This window comes from Cherax quadricarinatus, chromosome 79, assembly GCF_038502225.1.
Source record: "Cherax quadricarinatus isolate ZL_2023a chromosome 79, ASM3850222v1, whole genome shotgun sequence".
In the NCBI taxonomy this organism is placed as follows: domain Eukaryota; kingdom Metazoa; phylum Arthropoda; class Malacostraca; order Decapoda; family Parastacidae; genus Cherax; species Cherax quadricarinatus.
In genome coordinates this window covers 8,352,039-8,371,640 of record NC_091370.1, presented here as the reverse complement: position 1 = coordinate 8,371,640, position 19,602 = coordinate 8,352,039, and the positions used below count along the sequence as shown (strand labels likewise).

The window sequence follows — 19,602 nt, the reverse complement described above, 5'->3', positions numbered from 1 at the left end:
ATCTTCTATTTTAAAACTTCGTCGTCAGTCACCGTGTCATTTAACCAGGATTCAGAGATGGATATAGTCTTGTTTACTAGAATCCTAATATCTGATAATCTGGGTAAAACTGACCTAGCACTGACATCAATAAAGTGAAGACTTGCTTTCTTGAAACAGTCATAATATGTCATATATGACAATAATTAATTTGTAGTAAAAAAATTAAGATAAATTAAGGTCGGCACTACTAAAGGGTAAAGGAGCTAAAATGCGTTTGTTGCAAACAAACTGACATTTAGCACTATTCGAAAGAAAGATGTAGGTATAGAGTGGATGAGGAGAAAGTCTAGGGGTATAAGAAATGGTTAGAGACAGGGCTTAGGAGTGCTCACTATGCGTGGTTGTGGCTGGCTGTACCAGATGGCGCCGCCATACTTGTGGTCACTTCTGGTATGCCACCCTCATGTTCAAGTTTTTAAACTTTAACACACCGCAAGTCATCCACACTTTGTGTACTGCTGAGTTCCAGGAACCTGCCTCAAGTTTTCTCCCATCCAACTGAAACCTTGGCCAGGACCCTGGCCAATCCAGAGCTTGTCCAGGACCCTGGCCAAACTAGATCTTGTTTAATACCCAGGCTAACCCAGACTTTGTCCAGGGCTCTGACCAATCCAGATTTTGCCCAGGACCCTGGCCAACCCAAATCTTGTCCAGGACCCTGGCCAATCCAGACCTTGTCCAGGACCCTGGCCAACCCAAACCTTGTCCAGGACCCAGGTCAAACTAGATCTTGTTCAGTACTCAGGCTAACCCAGACTTTGACCAGGGCCCTAGCCAATCCAGATCTTATCCAGGACCTTGGCCAATCCAGACTTTGTCCAGGACCCTGGCAAACTCAGATCTTGTCCAGGACCCTGGCCAACCCATATCCTGTCCAGGACCCTGGCCAACCTAAACGTTGTTCAGGATCCTGGCCAAACCAGACCTTGTCCAGAATCCTGGCCAAACCAGATCTTGTCCAGGACTCTGGCTAATCTAGATTTTGTCTAGGACACTAGGCAAACCAGATCTTGCCCAGAATCCTGACGAACCCATGCTTCGGCAAGAACCCAGGCGAACCTGTAGATTGACAGGGAACTGGCGAACCCGGACCCAAGCGAATCTGGACCTTGGCGAACCCGGACCTCGGCACGGACGCCTAACTGTTTTCCAGCTAATCGCCTCATTGATGAATAAGTTCAGTTATTCGTGCACTCCAGTTTGTGGGCAACTAGAAGACTAGTGTTACAGTATACATCATGTTTTGTGTTGTCGAGTGGGTGAGATTTTTTAAGTGTTCCTCTTATAGGTCCATCCATACTTGTTGACATGCCACGGCACATCACACACACACGCTCTTCAAAAACTTATCTGAAATATTTACAGTTTCTCATTACTTTTTTTACATCATTGAATTTACAAGTTAAGGGCTGTTGTTAGGTTAGGTTAGGTAAGGTTCGTCAGGAAACAGGACAAATGTTTCCTGACGCGGGTCTTAGTCAGATGATGACCCGCCTTTGGAGCTTTTGGTCATCTGACCGAGGCCTTCCGCTGGCTTACCGGTCCACCCCTTTAAAAATTATGGTCATTTATAACCATTTTTTTTTTTTTTTTTTTTTATCCTACATCAGCTCTTTTTAAAGCCTAGCTCTCCAGTATACTATCTCCCGCCTTCCCCATCTCCCAGGATGCGACCCACAACACACAACTAACTCCCAAATATCTACTTACTGCTAGGTAAATAGAGACAATAGGTGTTAGGAGACATGCTCGTACGTCTCCACCTGCACCAGGACTGAACCTGGGTCCTTCAGTTGTGAGCCTGAAACGTTGCCATTGAGCTACGAACCACCTCACATCTAAACCCGCTTCACTTTTATTATAAAAAAGAAAATGAAGACTGTGTGAAGGGTGACTACTTCCTAGGGCTGGATGACTCGAACGAGTTTAGCGCTTCACCTAAAGATAATAAACAAAATATTAAGAACCTGTTGTCATTACGCCTTGTATACTTATTTATCATCTGTTTCTTAAAATAGGTAGCAACTAGGTGAGTACAAATAGGAAGCGCGTCTGTCTGGCGCTTGTTGAGGATCAAGCCTCCACAACGTCATGTGCTGAATGATCCCCATGGATTTAGCGCTTAACATAAATTATTTAATCTTAAAATATGTATTACGTATTACCAAACCTGGAACTTCAAAATGACCTACTACGCCATCTACAACATTCGCACTTTAGCATTTAGGTCTCCCCAAAACAATTGTTCTCAGGCATGCGAATACCTGACAGGCATGCCATTTACCAATCACAGCAAGGGACCTCTACCTTGTAGGCATGCCATTTACCAATCACAGCAAGACACATGTACTGTGTAGGCTGCCTATCTGCCAATCACAATACAGCACTCTCCCCGGGGTACAATATAAACAATAACATCTCCCCGCCGCCATTCTTATTATAAAGGTTAAAATATTCCTGGCTGGTGGTGTGCGGGTAACATGCAGCCTTAATGATCTTCGTGTAGTTGAAATTCTTTCAACTATTGTTCAAGACTATGAAGCCGAACACTTCTCCGGGCTGCGGGACTGACCACCTCAAAACCACTTAAAGGCTGATGGACTGATCACTTATCTTTATCTCTTCACTACTTCTGCTATCTCAGTATTAGTCACCTCTGTATTCGATTGAAAAAAAAAGCCTACTGTGTAGGACGTTACGGAAAAAAAAAGATACTTGACTGTTGCACACGTGTCTTACGCCAACCACAGCCACGTGAGAGGCTGTCACACCCAACAGGCAGTGACTGACGAACAATGGCTGGCTAAATGCGTAATTCTGCGAGGCTGATTTTCAAGTATTTGTACACCTGTCAAAACGCTCAACTCTGAAACACAGTGGAGCTCATACAGGTTTATGATGCCGGCCTGTGGGCACGGATCTATTTTCATTTAATTAGCAACTATTAAATATATCAGCAAAGTGTATGACTTCCATGAAGGGAGGAGCAAGTCAGCGAACTCCCTTGACATGAAACTGTCTCAAACACTGTACGTACTACTACTGCTGGTACTACCACCGTTAATATTACTATTACAAAGGCTTTTACTACCATTAATATTACAAATACTACTACTGCCACTACAAATGCAACTACTATTACCACTACTACTCATACTACTGGTGTGTCACAGCAGACTGAATAATATACAATGTGTGATGTACAAAAGCTTTACACGGTGAGACACTTTAAGGCAGTGCGGAACCTTTATCAGTTAAGATGTAACACTTGATTTACGAGCTTTTATTAGTCATTTTCAAGACTTGAAAAAAATGTAAATGAAGTTAGTGACATTAAAAGGTTCCCATAATGTATAGTGTACCATTTTTGTCCGACTTATGGATATTCACATACCGTTTCATCCACACACTTTACACAGAGCGCAGCGTCGTCCCAACAGAATGGTGTTCTATAGAGCGAGTGTTTGGTATTTTCAGCAGTACAAACGTGTACATCGCAGTATACACACATGGTAGCACTAGTATTTGTATACATCACAGTTACACACATGGGGATGGAGATAGACTAGTCTCGTTGCAAAAGTTTGCAACGAGACTAGTCCCGGAGTTAAGGGGCATGCCCTATGAGGAGAGGTTAAGGGAAATTGACCTCACGACACTGGAGGACAGGAGAGATAGGGGGATATGATAACAACATATAAAATACTGAGAGGAATCGACAAGTTGGACAGGGATAGAATGTTTCAGAGATGGGACACAGCAACAATTGGTCACAATTGGAGGCTCAGATGAGTCATAGGGATGTTAAGAGTTGTCAGGAAGTGGAATAGTCTGGAAAGGATGGTGGTTGTGAGGGAAAAGTTCAATAGATAGGAGTAGCGAGGGAATATATAGTAACAATAGTTTCATTGCCGGCTACTTGTTAAGGTAGGGTAAGTCAAGCTCCCGCTATTCCCGCCTTTTTTTTCCCCCTCCCCGAAAGTGATAGTTTGCTTGCCGGCTACTTGTTAAGGTAGTGTAAGTCCAGCTCCTGTCATCGGGAAAGATTACTTACGGCCACTAGAACGAGCCAGTGGGTTGTCACCAACAACTGCGACCCCCCCCCCCACATCATCAGCAACGGCTTCTATTGCAACAGTACGCAGTGTCACCAACACCAGACACCCAAGTTTTTAGCGTTGAATTCAGATATCATTTATATTTTTAATTTTTCATTTTCTTTCATGTAGGATCAGTATTTCATATTTAAGTGTTTTATATTTCATATTTCCTAAATAATAAAGTGTTTATATTTGTCAGTTTTTGTTCTTTTTCTATTCATTAATTTTCCTGAGGAGAAGCCAGCCTTAGTAATACTGACTGAAGTTGTTACAGGGCTGAGTAAGCCTTCACAGTGGTTGAGGCAGGATCCATACTTAGCTTTAATAAGAAGTATGATAAAGGGAGGGAATGACTTAGTAGCGACCAGTGAAGAGGCGGGACCAGGAGCTATGAATCGACCACTGCAACCACAATTAGGTGATCACAATTAGGTGAGTACATGAGGATGGAGATAGACTAATGTTTGTGTACATCACATTACAATCAGATTTTTGCAAGCTCCTGTCTCTCTGGCTAGTTGCTCAATGGATGCGCAAGATTAGATTGTCTTCAGGTAGCACCGTAGATTTCCAGGGGCTGGTGGGGATGACAGGGAATGAGAGGGATGGTAGAGATCACAGGGATGGCAAGGAATGACAGGGATTGTGGGGATGATGGGGATGGTAGGGTGATGGGGATGGTAAGGAGTGATGGGGATGGTAGGGAGTGATGGGAATGGTAGGGAGTGATAGGGATGCTAGGGAATGATGGGGGCGGCGGGAATAATATGGATGGTACGGAATGACAGGAATGTTGAGAATGACATGGATGGTGAGAATGACAGGGATGGTAGGGAATGATGTTGATGAAGACGGGTTGCTGAGATACAACAAATGCTGGACAGTGTCAGAGGCTCCTCACACAAGTAAACTCGCTCCCATTTCACAACGTTCGTCTTAATAAAAGATTCCCATCGCCAATATCTGTACCTTCCAAGCAATTAGAAAGATTTTTTATTCACTTCCCGTTAGAATAGGTTACATAAACCTATAAAATAACAAAAATCTAACCATGACTACGGACACCTGACATGGGCTGTTCAAGAGGTGACCTCATGCAGGATGCCAATCGCATTCCCGGGTTGACAGATGGCACTGAACCCTGAGATCAGTGAAGAATAAAACATAACTTGACACATTATGAATCCTCATGGCTATTATTTTTAACCTTCAATGAAGATACATAAATCCTAGAGTCACACTGGCATACATAACACAGACACAACTTTTGTGTAGCACCGCCACGCTGCACAATTATTGCTACCCTTACATGACTCACCACATTAATGATACGCGTAATACACTGAATACATACAAGTACCATGGCTTAGTACATACAAATACCACAACTGACAACCTCTGAACATTAGACACCGGGTGTATACGAGGATCATGGGTAAGTACTCCATAACATAGCAACTATAAGATATACTCAACTGGACTTGGTTCTAACAAGTTAGACCCTGAGAAATAGTTCAGAGATTATTGAGGAGCTTGCCACAAGCGAACACACATCCATTAATTTTAACATTACAAGTTAATACGAAAGTAAGGATAATGCAGTAAAGATTCTGCTTGTGCAGATTACACTGGATTTATGGAACACCTGTCAAGTGTTGACTGGGGTGACCTGGCCAGTGATTACGTAGTTGAACATCTTACGAATATTAACGAAGAAAATTGCCAAGATGACGTTTTCGTAAATAATATACGAGCTGCCCAGAGCAAAAATATATTATCCACAGAGAAATTAAATCAAATATAAATGATCGTAAACGGACTGACAGGAGACTAAAATATCTTTAACGGGAAGAAAGAGGAATTTATGGAGTCATCATCATCAGAGAGAGGCACCTTGCGAACCACTGGTTCAGATTATGAGAGATCAAAAATGGATAAGAAAAGATAAATTAGACTGTGAGATTAAAGTCACAGGGCAACCCAAGATATATTCTAGAGGTTACTGTCAAAGGTAGAAGGATACATGTACAACATTTGCGTATCTTACTGCCCTAACGTTCCTGCAATAAAGATACCCCAGTGTTGCACACGTGTCTTATTCATCGTTTTGCCGGTATTGTATACCATCAGTATTATAATTTCAAGTATATAAGATAAAGATCAGGTAAAAACTGGGACCATTTAAAATTAAATCAGCTTAATAATAACTGAAAAAGAAATGTGTTCAGTGTTTATGAACTATTTTCTTTGACCTTCGCACAAGACACAAATGAAATCTCAGTTATTAATAAATTATAGGAAAACAGATTTGACAATATTATGGTCACTGGAGACAGGGTTATCAAACATGTTGACTAATGACTTACGAAATCGTAATAACACTGTTGCAAACAAACCACGGTACTGGTGGCGCACTGGCTTGGAATTTTACGACTCACTTGCCATGAGTTCGATCCCCACCCGTACCGTGATATACTGATGACGAACTTTTTTAAAGGTTGTTAAAGGAACTTAGTGACCTATTAGCAATTATTAGAAAATGTATATTACACAGAAAAATGTATAAATAAGACACATGTGTAACGTTAAGGAAACCTTAATAAGGATAAGCCGCACCGACCACAGTTAGAGCAATCCAATAAAGAGATCATAAATAAAAAATAATATGCAAAAATCGCGAACTAGCGATACAAGATGCAAAACAATTACAGGGGGAGTTGATTGATATCTCTAGACCTTTCTTGTTGCAATCAACACATTATCAAAAGCTTGCAATGTTGTAGAAATGAGTAGGAGGTCCCAGTAGGTTGCTTCGGTGAAACGTTCTTAGCAAGAGTGAGGTGGAGTGAAGGTCGGGCAATTCAGCTTAATATTATATAAATGATTTAAAAAAGACGACAAGTAAATGAATGACACACTTGTACAACACTTGGAAATCTTCAAGGTGGAAATATTTCGTTTTATCCGTCCATACAGACAAAAACGGAGAGACTTTGAGGTAATCAGTCCCTCAGCCTAGAGATTGTTTTCAGTCCATCAACCTTGATAAAGATACCCAAGTGTTGCACAAGCATCTCAGTCATCTACCCAATCCAGCGAAAGTTGATGTCATCTGAGGGCAGCATCCGGATGGTTCAACAATAGTCCTGTTAATACATTAGAGATGCTGAAACTACCAGAGATGCGTGTAAATGTATTTCAAGTAATTACCTAAGATTCCTACTCAGCATTTCTGTAAATGCTCCTCCTTAACAAGCATAGCATTGTTCAATTTCCTAAAGCGATTTTTCACTATTTGTGAATAACTCATACTCGTACATTATCCAAACTCTCCGTCCTGCCAGCAGACTGCATCAGAAATAGGAGTGCCCAGGTTTCTTGCCATCTTCCCCACAACAACCAACTGACATCCACTGTAAGGACTCTTATCAACTCCCACATTAGTTACAATATGTCTCCACAGGTTTCTTTCTTGTTAAATCCTTAATGGAGTGTCGGTGATTATAGCCGCTCCAAATTAGCTGACTATATTAGTAGACGTCTATTATATATACGTTTTAATATGAAGACGAGAAGTCTATTGGCCTTATAGGGAACACTTGTGCACTCTTACCTTGGTTCTACATTTCCACTAATCTGAACTTGCCTTTTTCGTATTCATTTTAAGTTCTACATCATTTGGTTGACAAGTGACGTTGTTGTTTTATTTTTCCAGGATAAGAAGCTCATGCTTGTCAACCTTGACGTGCATCTGCCACTTCTCTGACCATTATCTTGCCCAAATAACACAGGTAGAACAGATAGGGTGATACCTGGAGGTTATTCCGGGGATCAACGCCCCCGCGGCCCGGCCCATGACCAGGCCTCCCGGTGGATCAGGGCCTGATCAACCAGGCTATTACTGCTGGCCGCACGCAGTCCAACGTACGAGCCACAGCCCGGCACTGACTTTAGGTATCTGTCCAGCTCTCTCTTGAAGGCAGCCAGGGGCTTATTGGCAATTCCCCTAATGCTTGATGGGAGGCTGTTGAACAGTTTTGGGCCCAGGACACTTATGGTGTTTTCCCTTAGTGTACCAATGGCGCCCCTACTTTTAATTGGGGGCATTTTGCATCGCCTGCACACAGAAATCACTCCCAGTAGGGAGTGATTTCTGTGTGCAGATTTGGGACCATTCCTTCCAGGATTTTCCAAGTGTAGATTATGATATCTCTCTCCCTCCTGCGTTCCAACGAGTACAAGTCAAGTGCTTCCAAGCGTTCCCAGTAGTTAAGGTGCTTGACAGAACTTATACGTACATTAAAGGATCTCTGTACACTCTCTAGATCTGCAATTTCACCTGCTTTGAATGCAGATGTTAATGTACAGCAGTATTCCAGCCTAGAGAGAACAAGTGATTTGAAAAGGATCACCATTGGCTTGGCATCTCTCGTTTTGAACGTTCTCATTATCCATCCTATCATTTTCTTTGCACTTGCGATCGTGCCACTGTTGTGATCCTTGAAAATGAGATCCTCAGATCCCAGGTCCCTTACATTATTTTTCCGCTCTATTGTATGGCCAGAGTCTGTAACATACTCTGTTCTAGTTATTATCTCATCCAGTTTTCCATAACGGAGTAGTTGGAATTTGTCCTCATTGAATATCATATTGTTTACCGTTATTATTATTATTATTATTATAATCAAGGGGGAAGCGCTAAACCCGGAGGATTATACAGCGCCTGGGGGGGGGGGATGTGGAAGGCATTCAGGCTTAATTCGGGGAACTGGAGCACAGATCCAATTCCCTAAATCAAGAGCCCCTCACCAACATCATTGTTTACCGTTGCCCACTGGAAAACTTTGTTTATATCTTCTTGGAGGTTAACCGCGTCCTCAGCAGATGACAGCCTCATGCAGATCCTAGTATCATCCGCAAAGGATGATACGGTGATGTGGTGTATATCTCTGTCTATGTCTGATATGAGGATGAGGAATAAGATGGGGGCGAGTACTGTGCCTTGTGGAACAGAGCTCTTCACTATGGCAGCCTCCGATTTAACTCTGTTGACCACTACTCTTTGTGTTCGATTTGTTAGGAAGTTGAAGATCCATCTCCCCACTTTCCCAGTTATTCCTTTAGCACGTATTTTATGGGTATTACGCCATGATCGCATTTGTCAAATGCTTTTGCAAAGTCTGTGTATATTACATCTGCATTCTGATTTTCTTCCAGTGCATCCAAGGCCATATCATAGTGATCCAGTAGTTGTGAGAGGCAGGAGCGACCTGCCCTGAACCAATGTTGCCCTGGATTCTGCAGATTTTGGGAATCCAGGTGATTTGCAATCCTGCTTCTTAGCACTCTTTCAAAGATTTTTATGATGTGGGACGTCAGAGCTATTGGTCTATAGTTCTTAGCTAATGCTTTGCTGCCACCTTTATGGAGTGGGGCTATATCCGTTGTTTTAAGTGACTGGAATTTCACCCATGTCCAAGCTCCTTCTCCATAGTGTACTTAGGGCACGCAAGAGGGGTTTCTTGCAGTTCTTAATGAAAACAGAGTTCCACGAGTCTGGGCCCGGGGCTGAGTGCATGGGCATGTTGTCAATGGCTTTTTCGAAATCTATCGGAGTTAGGGTGATGTCGAAAATCTGGCATACAAAAATATTTATGGAGTTTTGAGGCTCATTCATGAAGAAATCATTTGGGTCGTCGATCCTCAGACTGATTAGTGGTTCACTAAACACAGAGTCGTACTGACAGCATGGAGATAATGACACATATGAAGGATTGAAGACTGAATAAGTCACTTGTGGCAATACGTGTCCTCCATAAATGTCTTGAAGTATTCATATGTGTCTTTATCTACATATACAAATCATACTGAGTTTACTGAGGCAGCTTTGAGTGTTGGTCCTAACTGACCTCAGCTCTGGTCACTTACTGAGTCTAGTGAAGCACCCTGACATAAGTCCGTTATATAATGACCCGTTCAGTGGTCCATGTGTTACTATGGTGGACCACGGTAGTAGTCCACCATAGTAACACTCGGACCATTACAGAGTCCAGCGCTGGACTCTAGTATTGATCCGAGGACACAGAACTATCTTTCCCTTCTTGGGACCAAACATAAATACTTTCAGTTTCTTAGACTTTTTATTAAATAAAAATTGGATATATCCGCAGTGTGCTGCTACACTATTCTATATGTCAGTCGCACAGTGGCAACAACAGCTATGTCAACCTGCCACATTCCATCAGACAGGATGGTTCTCATACAAGGTGTTGAGATGTGTCAGCCTGAGCTGGGAGACTTCAGTAGGATAATGAGGATATCCTCAAGCATCTCAGAGTAGATGAAGGATTTACACAGGTCCAAGTACCACATTTTACCGGGCTCAGGGTCACTGACAATCTGACTCTCAGCTATATAATGTGCCTCCCCTTTTTCACAAAGCTGACATGTAGACTAAGCAGGGATGGAAGGCAGACCGCGTTTGCACGTATCTGCCACAGGATGATATTCCATTTTGGTTCTGGCAGTCACCTTGTCACATAATCTAGTGTTGCATGCAAAGAGTATGTAACCTTTATTCGGAGCATGTTAACACACTCACTTAGGCTGCCTCACCAACCAGCGAACGAGGTGGCTAAGGGTTTGACGGTTCACGGGGCCCCATCGTCAAATCAGCACCTAGGTTCAGCCAATCATAATGCAGATCTGGCAATTGTGAAGGTGATGTGGCTACCACTCACATTTTCACCCTTGTCATTTCCATTCTACTGCTGGTTGAAGCACGGTCGTCTATTGTCTCTTGGCTGCTGCTCTGCCTTGACTACTGACCTATTTGCTGTGCATAGTGTATATAATGTACATACTTCTGTTATATTTGGTGAAGGATAATATAATTCAAAGTTTTCTGTTGTGTTTATTTTGCTCCAAGCTTCCCTTTACACCCAGGATAACAGGCCTTGATTACCTGGGTCGTAATATCTAGTGAACCTTGTATGTTGCCCATACGTACAGCTTTCTGACCGGAACAGATCATAGTGCCTGATACTAGCGCTCTCAGGTCTCTGGAATGGGCACGAAAAGTCTGTGTTCAGCGGTCAGGAAGGGCATTGTCCCGTCAGCTGAGCGTACACAGATCAAGGAGAGGGTTGTTGGGCAACTCAATGAGAAGTCTAAGTGTGTTATAGGTTATGTCATCTTCCCCAGGTGAAGCGCCCTTACCGTTTTTTTTTTTTAGTGCAGTTTGAAGTTCAAAAGATTTTATTCAACAGATGTTATCTACACTTATCTATTCACGAATAGTAATAATTCTGAGCTTCCTGTTGATATTATTGTTTGTATTAGCCAAGTAAAGTTGAACGTTCTGGTGCAAGTCTTGTAGACTCGAGAGTTTTGCATAATGATCAAACAGCATGTGTGTATACATCTTGGGTGAGTGATATTCAAGCAGATTTCCTAGGCTGTGTGCGGCCCCTAAGGCAGCTATTTCCTGCCCATCAAACTTGTTCCTGCTACTTTTTTTCCCACTTACTACTGGGTGACTCAGACGGTGAGCGAGAACCAGTGCTCACATGTGACCTGTTCTGACAGGTCTCCTCCTCCATTGGCCCGGCCTGGGATCAAGCCTGCCTGTTTATTGCCTGGTCGATCAGGCTGTTGCTATTGGCGGGCTGCCGGCCTACATATCCATCACAGCCTGGTTGATCTGGCACACCGTGGAGGTAGAAACTTGGTTTCCTCTTGAAGGTTTCTACTCTGGTTCCAGCAACATTTCTGGTGTCTGGAAGCAAGCTGGAAAGTCTAGGACCACGGTTATTGTGCCCCAGGAGCCTCTCTTTTACACTTGCTTCGTCAGAGAAAATGTTTCCAGACTCGGGTCGTTAGGCAAATGATCAATGTCATTACTCATATCACAGGTAAGTACAAATAGGAAGCGTGTGTGTCTCGCGCTTGGCAGACGGAGGGTCAAGCCTCCACCACGTCTTGCACTGAATGACCCACATGGGTTTAGCGCTTAACATGAATTAAAACAAATTATTCAAATCAGGGGAAGCGTTAAATCTGTAGGGGTCATAAAGCTTTTGGGGAATGGAAGACAATTTGATACTTTCCAAGGGAGGATACGCCCGGTTTCCTGAGTAAGAGTCCCTCACCAGCATCAAGGCACCTCCCTTAAGGGATCAAGAATCCCTCACCCGTATCAAGGGTGAAGAACTAAGAAAAATAATGAGCTGCTTATTTATTAAGCGAACCCGCGTTGGGTGTCAGAGATTCAGTAACCACTTGCTTACCCGCTCTGGGTATCACTGATTAAGCAATCGTCTGCGTACCCGTTCTGGGTACCAATGATTACAAAATCCCTGGTGTATCCGCTTTGGGTATCAGTGATTAAGAACCATTAACGTACCCGTGCTGGGTATGAGACTCATCCCTTATCTTTCAGAGAACCACTTTGAGCAAAGATTTTTCCCATTCCTTAGGACCAAGGTAAGGCTGTTGTCACAGACCCCCGTCCACCCCTTGCCTTCAGAGGATATGCTGCTGCTGAATGTAACCTGCTTGTGAAAGAGCCGTCCCTCCCCTCCCAGTCCAGGGATTGTTGGGTAGGGATTAGGAGTGGGTAGATGGGTCCTTGATACTGGAGGAGATACCATCAGCCAGACGAGGTACCTGACCTTCCCCAGCACCTAAACACTGTGGAAAAGTTTCCAATTCATCCACTGCAGAGGTCACGTTCAGAACACATCACCAAAGAGTTTTCAGGAAGTGGAACTACCTAGACATCGAAATAGGAGAGGTAGAATCCATACATAGTTTTAAGAAGAGGTATGATAGGGCTCACGGAGCAAGGAGAATGAACCCAGTGGTGGCCAGTGGAGAGACGAGGTCAGGAGATGAGACTCGACCCCTGAAACCACGAACAAGTAAGTACCTGGAAGTACACTAGCTATAATTAAAGGATATTAAATAAAAAATGTAAACATTTGATGTCTTGCCCCGAGGGGCGAGTATATTGTGAAGCGTCCCTCATGGTGAATAAAACTTAAGATACGTGGTTGTGAAACACCTACCATCATGCTACTGTAACACTCCTTGTGATAACACACCCAGCCAACTTTACCTACATCCCTCCCTCCTCCTCCTCCTCTCTCTCTCTCTGGTAGCAGCCAGTAGTGTCCCTGGTAGCAACCAGTAATAGCCCTGGTAGCAGTTAATCGTGTCCCTGGTAACAGCCAGTAGTGTCCCTGGTAGCAGCCAGTAATAGCCCTGGTAGCAGCTAGTAGTGTCCCTGGCAGCAGCCAGTAATAGCCCTGGTAGCAGTCAGTAGTGTCCCTGGTAGCAGCCAGTAGTGTCCCTGGTAGCAGTCAGTAATAGCCCTGGTAGCAGCCAGTAGTGTACCTAGTAGTAGTCAGTAATAGTCCTGGTAGCAGCCAGTACTCTCCCTGGTAGCAGCCAGTACTCTCCCTTGTAGCAGCCAGCAATGTCCCTGGTAGCAGCCAGCAGTGTCTCTGGTAGCAGCCAGCAGTGTCTCTGGTAGCAGCCAGCAATGTCCCTGGTAGCAGCCAACAGTGTCTCTGGTATCAGCCAGTAATGACCCTGGTAGCAGCCAGCAATATCCCTGGTAGCAGCCAGCAGTGTCCCTGATAACAGTCACTAGTGGCCCTGATAGCCTCACCCACTCAGCTATTCTTAGACCTAGCAGACATACCAAATCCTTCCCTAAGGTCACACCTTTTGTGGTGAACACAGCGTTGTGTGCAAGATTAATGACCCACTCGCTCATAAGTGTACACGCAGTGTCAGCGTGGTACCTCACACGGTGTGAAGAAGTGGTACCTCACAGTGACAATATGGAGTGGTACCTTACACGGTGTGACGAAGTGGTACCTCACAGTGACAATTTGGAGTGGTACCTCACAGTGAGTGACAACATGCTCACCTTGCACCTTCTACGACATTCATCCCACAATAACCGCTACGGGGAAGCTACAGTACTGTATTTTACCAACTCCTTATAAGACGTTGGAGCGACGGTGAAGGATGTAGGAGACACGGAGGGTCGGAGAAGAGAAAATAAGGAAAATAAGATACCTGGCAGATGAGGGTGGGTGTGAAGGGGGGCTACCACACCAGTGGACCTGCCACAGGTCATAGTGTCAAAAAGGTGTTTTCTAGGGTGAGAATTCGGCTTTTCGCTCTATGTAGAGCTTCATAATTTCATTAAGTTTTACTAAGAAGGAAAAAATAGTTTAAATAAAGGTTTGACGTGATGCCGTCTATCCTGATAGTGGACAACACCTCACGTTCTTCAGTATGTTTTGAAAGAATGGACGAGTATTTGTGAGCGAGGGGGCATCAGGGTGTGTATGGACGATGGGTGTGGTTTAGTGTGTTTGTGGGCGGGGTAGAGGGCGACATGCAGCGTGGTGGGTGGGGCGGCGAGGGACGCCCGGCCGCCCGCTGCTTGGATTCAGTGTTGCTCCCGCCACTGTTGAGTGAGGATGTTACACTGACGCTCTCGCATACTGTTGCTTGTTACCTCACATGTGATGGCAGCCTTGCCCCCTCGTGCCCCGGGGCGCTGCTGATGTTGCCCTAAACGGTACCAGTCAACGGTACTTTACAGGCACGACAAATTTATTTTCCTGAGTGACTGTTTAAAGAAAAGTGTTTTGAAAAACAGCGAGAAAGAGTTGACTGGACAAGCGTGAAGGTCCTACGGATTTTTTTAATTTGGAAAAAAGAAGACTCCAGGGACCAGGACTGATAAGAGAGGAAGGTCTTTTTTTTCCATTTTAAAGGCCATCAGAGAGGGATCAAGGTGGGTCCTCTCCCCCACACATCAAACTGGCCAGCTCTTGGCCTGGAGAATGGACGCCAACACTGGCCAAGGTAAGACAATGACAGATGTTATGGAGTTTTTTCAAGGGTTACTTCTAGGTCTGGTCCCTTCTATGGAGGGCCCTTTCTAGGTTTGGTCCCGTCCATGGAGGGCCCTTTCTAGGTTTGGTCCCGTCCATGGAGGGCCCTTTCCAGGTCTGGCCCCTTCCATGGAGGGGGCTTTCCAGGTCTGATTCCTTCCATGGAGGGCCCTTGCCAGGTCCGGTCCCTTCCATGAAGGGCCCTTTCCAGGTTCGGTCCCTTCCATGGAGGGCCCTTTCCAGGTCCGGTCCCTTCCATGGAGGGCCCTTTCCAGGTCCGGTCCCTTCAAGGTGGGGTTCCTTGAGGTGTCGATGACCAGTGTGTTCCACACCTTGGTATCTGGATACGTAGACGAGAGGCTCCACAAACTAGTTTGGAGTGAGATCCACTCATAAGACAAACATCATGATCCTGTTTTATGTGTAGCCCATGTTGTAAGTGTTGTGGACTCAGTAGTATGTGTAGCCCATGTTGTAAGTGTTGTGGACTCAGTAGTATGTGTAGCCCATGTTGTAAGTGTTGTGGACTCACTCAGTAGTATGTGTAGCCCATGTTGTAAGTGTTGTGGACTCACTCAATAGTATGTGTAGCCCATGTTGTATGTTGTAAGTGTTGTGGACTCACTCAGTAGTATGTGTAGCCCATGTTGTAAGTGTTGTGGACTCACTCAGTAGTATGTGTAGCCCATGTTGTAAGTGTTGTGGACTCACTCAGTAGTATGTGTAGCCCATGTTGTATGTTGTAAGTGTTGTGGACTCACTCAGTAGTATGTGTAGCCCATGTTGTAAGTGTTGTGGACTCACTCAGTAGTATGTGTAGCCCATGTTGTAAGTGTTGTGGACTCACTCAGTAGTATGTGTAGCCCATGTTGTAAGTGTTGTGGACTCACTCAGTAGTATGTGTAGCCCATGTTGTAAGTGTTGTGGACTCACTCAGTAGTATGTGTAGCCCATGTTGTAAGTGTTGTGGACTCACTCAGTAGTATGTGTAGCCCATGTTGTAAGTGTTGTGGACTCACTCAGTAGTATGTGTAGCCAATGTTATAAGTGTTGTGGACTCAGTAGTATGTGTAGCCCATGTTGTAAGTGTTGTGGACTCAGTAGTATGTGTAGTCCATGTTGTAAGTACTGTGGACTACACTCAGCAATATGTGTAGCCTATGTGATTGTTGTTGGCTACACTCATCAGTATGTGTAACCCATCATCTTGCAAGTGTTGTGGATTACACTTTCAACAACATGTGTAGCCCATGTGAGTGCTGTGGGCTACGCCTAATAACCAAAGGAGCGTGTCGTTTCTAACTCCTGTAAACTTTTCTCACTCCGAAATGTGCTATATATTAGTCAAAAAAAAAAAAACAATGCTACAACACATACTGCCTTGCATACCATTTGAAAGTAAACAGGAGGTACAGACCCCACAAACCTAAGGAAACTAACCGATATACTTACAACCATTCAACAGCAAGAAATGCAGAAGGAAGCACTGATTAAGGAAGTAGAAAATATTGAACTTAAGTTCAATGATTCATAAAGAATCCAGGAGAGACAGGAGATCAAAGACATTAATGAAATTGAAAGCCAAAATATTTCTTTTCATATATCAAAAACAAGGCAAAAACTACATCCAGTATCGGGCCCTTGTTCAAACAAGACAGGACTTCCACAAACGACAACAAAGAAACGTGTGAGATAATGAAGTCTAAATATGATTCTGTGTTTACTGAACCATTAATCAGACTAAACATCAACAATCCGAATGAATTTTTCATGATCGAGTCTCAAAAGTTTGTCAATATAAGCCAAATTTCTGACACAACCCTGACTCCACTGGACTTTGAAAAATACACTGACACTGCGCTCCAGGCCCAGACGGGTGGAACTCTTGTTCAACAAGAGCTACAAGAAACCTCTTTCCCTTTCCTTAATTATGCTATGGAGAGGAAGCCTGAACAAGGGAGTCATTCCACAGTCGCTAAAAAACAACGGATATAGCCCCTTTCCATAAAGGTGGTAGCAAAGCAATATCAGAAAATTCTAGACCGATAACGCTAATATATCACATTATAAAAATCTCTGAAAGTGTTCTAAGAAGCATGATCGCCAACCAATTAGATTCCCAACAATTGCACAACCCAGGGCAACATGAGTTTAGAGCAGGCCGCTCTTGTTTCTCACAACTACTAAACCACTATGTTTAGAATAATAATAATAATAATATACCGCTATGACATGGTATTGGATACACTGGAGGACAAACAGAATGCAGGTAAGTCAGAGGCAGCTACACTGAAAGGTTCTGTTCCACAAGGTACAGTATGTGCCTCCATCCTTTTCCCCATCCTCATATCTGAGGATGAAGATGTCATATCTGACACTGTACTCCCTGGAACGCAGGTGATTAAAATACATCATAAGCTACATCTGGAAAATCCTAGAAGAACTGATCCCAAATCTGCTCACAGAATTCACTCCATACGAAGCAAGATTCGGCTGGCGGTGTAACAAGCCACTATTGAAGAGCAGGGGTGCCATGATTACATGACGAGAAAATACAATAAGTGTCCGGTGCCAAAGACTTCAACAGTCTCCCATCATACAAGGGGAATTACCAATAGACTCCTGGCTGTCTTCAAGAGGGAACTAGACAAACACAGTGCCCGATCAGCCGGGCTGTGGTTCGTACATTGGATTACATGCGACCAGCAGTAACAGCCTGATTAATCAGGCCCAGATTCACCGGGAGACCTCGTTGAGGATCAGGCCGCGGGGGCGGTGACCCCTGGAATACCCTCCAGGTATGTGTAGCCCATGTTGTGGGTGCTGTGGATCACATTTGATTACCCAAGGCCAAATTTTTAACATTAATTAGAATCTTATCTTTTAGTGTGTGTATAGCTAAGTGAGTATGAGTGCGTGTGTGTGTGTGTGTGTGTGTGTGTGTGTGTGTGTGTGTGTGTGTGTGTGTGTGTGTGTGTGTGTGTGTGTGTGTGTGTGTGTGTGTGTGTGTGTGCGTGCGCATGTGCGTGTGCGTGTGCGTGCATGGTTAAGAGATGATTTGTTAAATTTACTCTGACTTTACAATGTTGAGTGCTCCACCAGGATAATAAACTCTCTACAGGAGAACTAGATAAACTCCACTCTTTCTCTCTCTCTCTCTCTCTCTCTCTCTCTCTCTCTCTCTCTCTCTCTCTCTCTCTCTCTCTCTCTCTCTCTCTCTCTCTCTCTCTCTCTCTCTCTCTCTCTCTCTCTCGTATCACCACACAGCCAGTACCAGGTCTGGTCGACCTTGAGAAGTCACTCTTCTTGCACTATCGCGCAGATTTCATTTTTTCCAGAATATCTTAGAAAATTAAGGAATATAGCTAACATAATGTTTATACAGTTTAACGAATATCGAAAGTAGAGCCTCGTCTAATCTGATGTAATTATAACTTACTGGTAACTGACCTAATTTTGACAGCTACACCTCAGATTATCCTAATTTTGACCTAGTTAACCAATCTTAACCTAATATTGACCAGATGTGAGTTAATCTTCAATTGATTAAAATTAATATTAAGTATATTTGATTTAGTCTTGACTGTGGTGATGGAGGGTGGAGACTGTGATGGAGGGTGGAGAATGTGATGGAGGGTGGAGAATGTGATGATGTAGGGTGGAGACTGTGATGGAGGGTGGAGAATGTGATGATGTAGGGTGGAGACTGTGATGGAGGGTGGAGACTGTGATGGAGGGTGGAGAATGTGATGATGGAGGGTGGAGACTGGCAATGGAGGGTGGAGACTGTGGTGATGGAGAGTGGTGAGTGAGGGTGGAGACTGTGGTGAGGGAGGGTGGAGATTGGTGATGGAGGGTGGAGAGTGGTGATGGAAGGTGGCGAGTGGTGATGGCGGGTGGAGAGAGTGGTGATGGAGGATGGAGAGTGGTGATGGAGGGTGGAGAGAGTGGTGATGGAGGGTGGAGAGAGTGGTGATGGCGGGTGGAGAGAGTGGTGATGGAGGATGGAGAGTGGTGATGGAGGGTGGAGAGAGTGGTGATGGAGGATGGAGAGTGGTGATGGAGGGTGGAGAGTGGTGATGGAAGGTGGCGAGTGGTGATGGCGGGTGGAGAGAGTGGTGATGGAGGGTGGAGAGTGGTGATGGAGGGTGGAGAGTGGTGATGGAGGGTGGAGAGTGGTGATGGAGGGTGGAGAGTGGTGATGGAGGGTGGAGAGTGGTGATGGAGGGTGGAGAGAGTGGTGATGGAGGGTGGAGAGTGGTGATGGAGGGTGGAGAGTGGTGATGGAGAGTGAAGAGTGGTGATGGAGGGTGGAGAGTGGTGATGGAGGGTGGAGAGTGGTGATGGAGGGTGGAGAGTGGTGATGGAGGGTGGAGAGTGGTGATGGAGGGTGGAGAGTGGTGATGGAGGGTGGAGAGTGGTGATGGAGGGTGGAGAGTGGTGATGGAGGGTGGAGAGTGGTGATGATGGAGAGTGAAGAGTGGTGATGGAGGGTGGAGAGTGGTGATGGAGGGTGGAGAGTGGTGATGGAGGGTGGAGAG

At 44.5% G+C, this 19,602-nt stretch overlaps 1 protein-coding gene across 2 annotated transcripts in view; it reads left to right on the top strand.

Annotated features, from left to right (window-relative positions):
* The window catches only part of LOC128702621 (probable G-protein coupled receptor No18), a 133,499-nt gene that overhangs the window by 68,381 nt on the left and 45,516 nt on the right, over positions 1–19,602 (top strand). Inside the window, exon 1 of one of the 2 annotated variants that reach the window (XM_053796939.2) lies at positions 14,656–15,032. The exons of the other annotated variant lie outside the window; for it this stretch is intronic. Within the exon in view, the coding sequence (XP_053652914.1) occupies positions 15,011–15,032 (22 nt within the window). The 5' untranslated portion in view covers positions 14,656–15,010. Of the gene's footprint in view, positions 1–14,655; positions 15,033–19,602 lie in introns of those variants that run through there. 2 annotated transcript variants of the gene reach the window in all.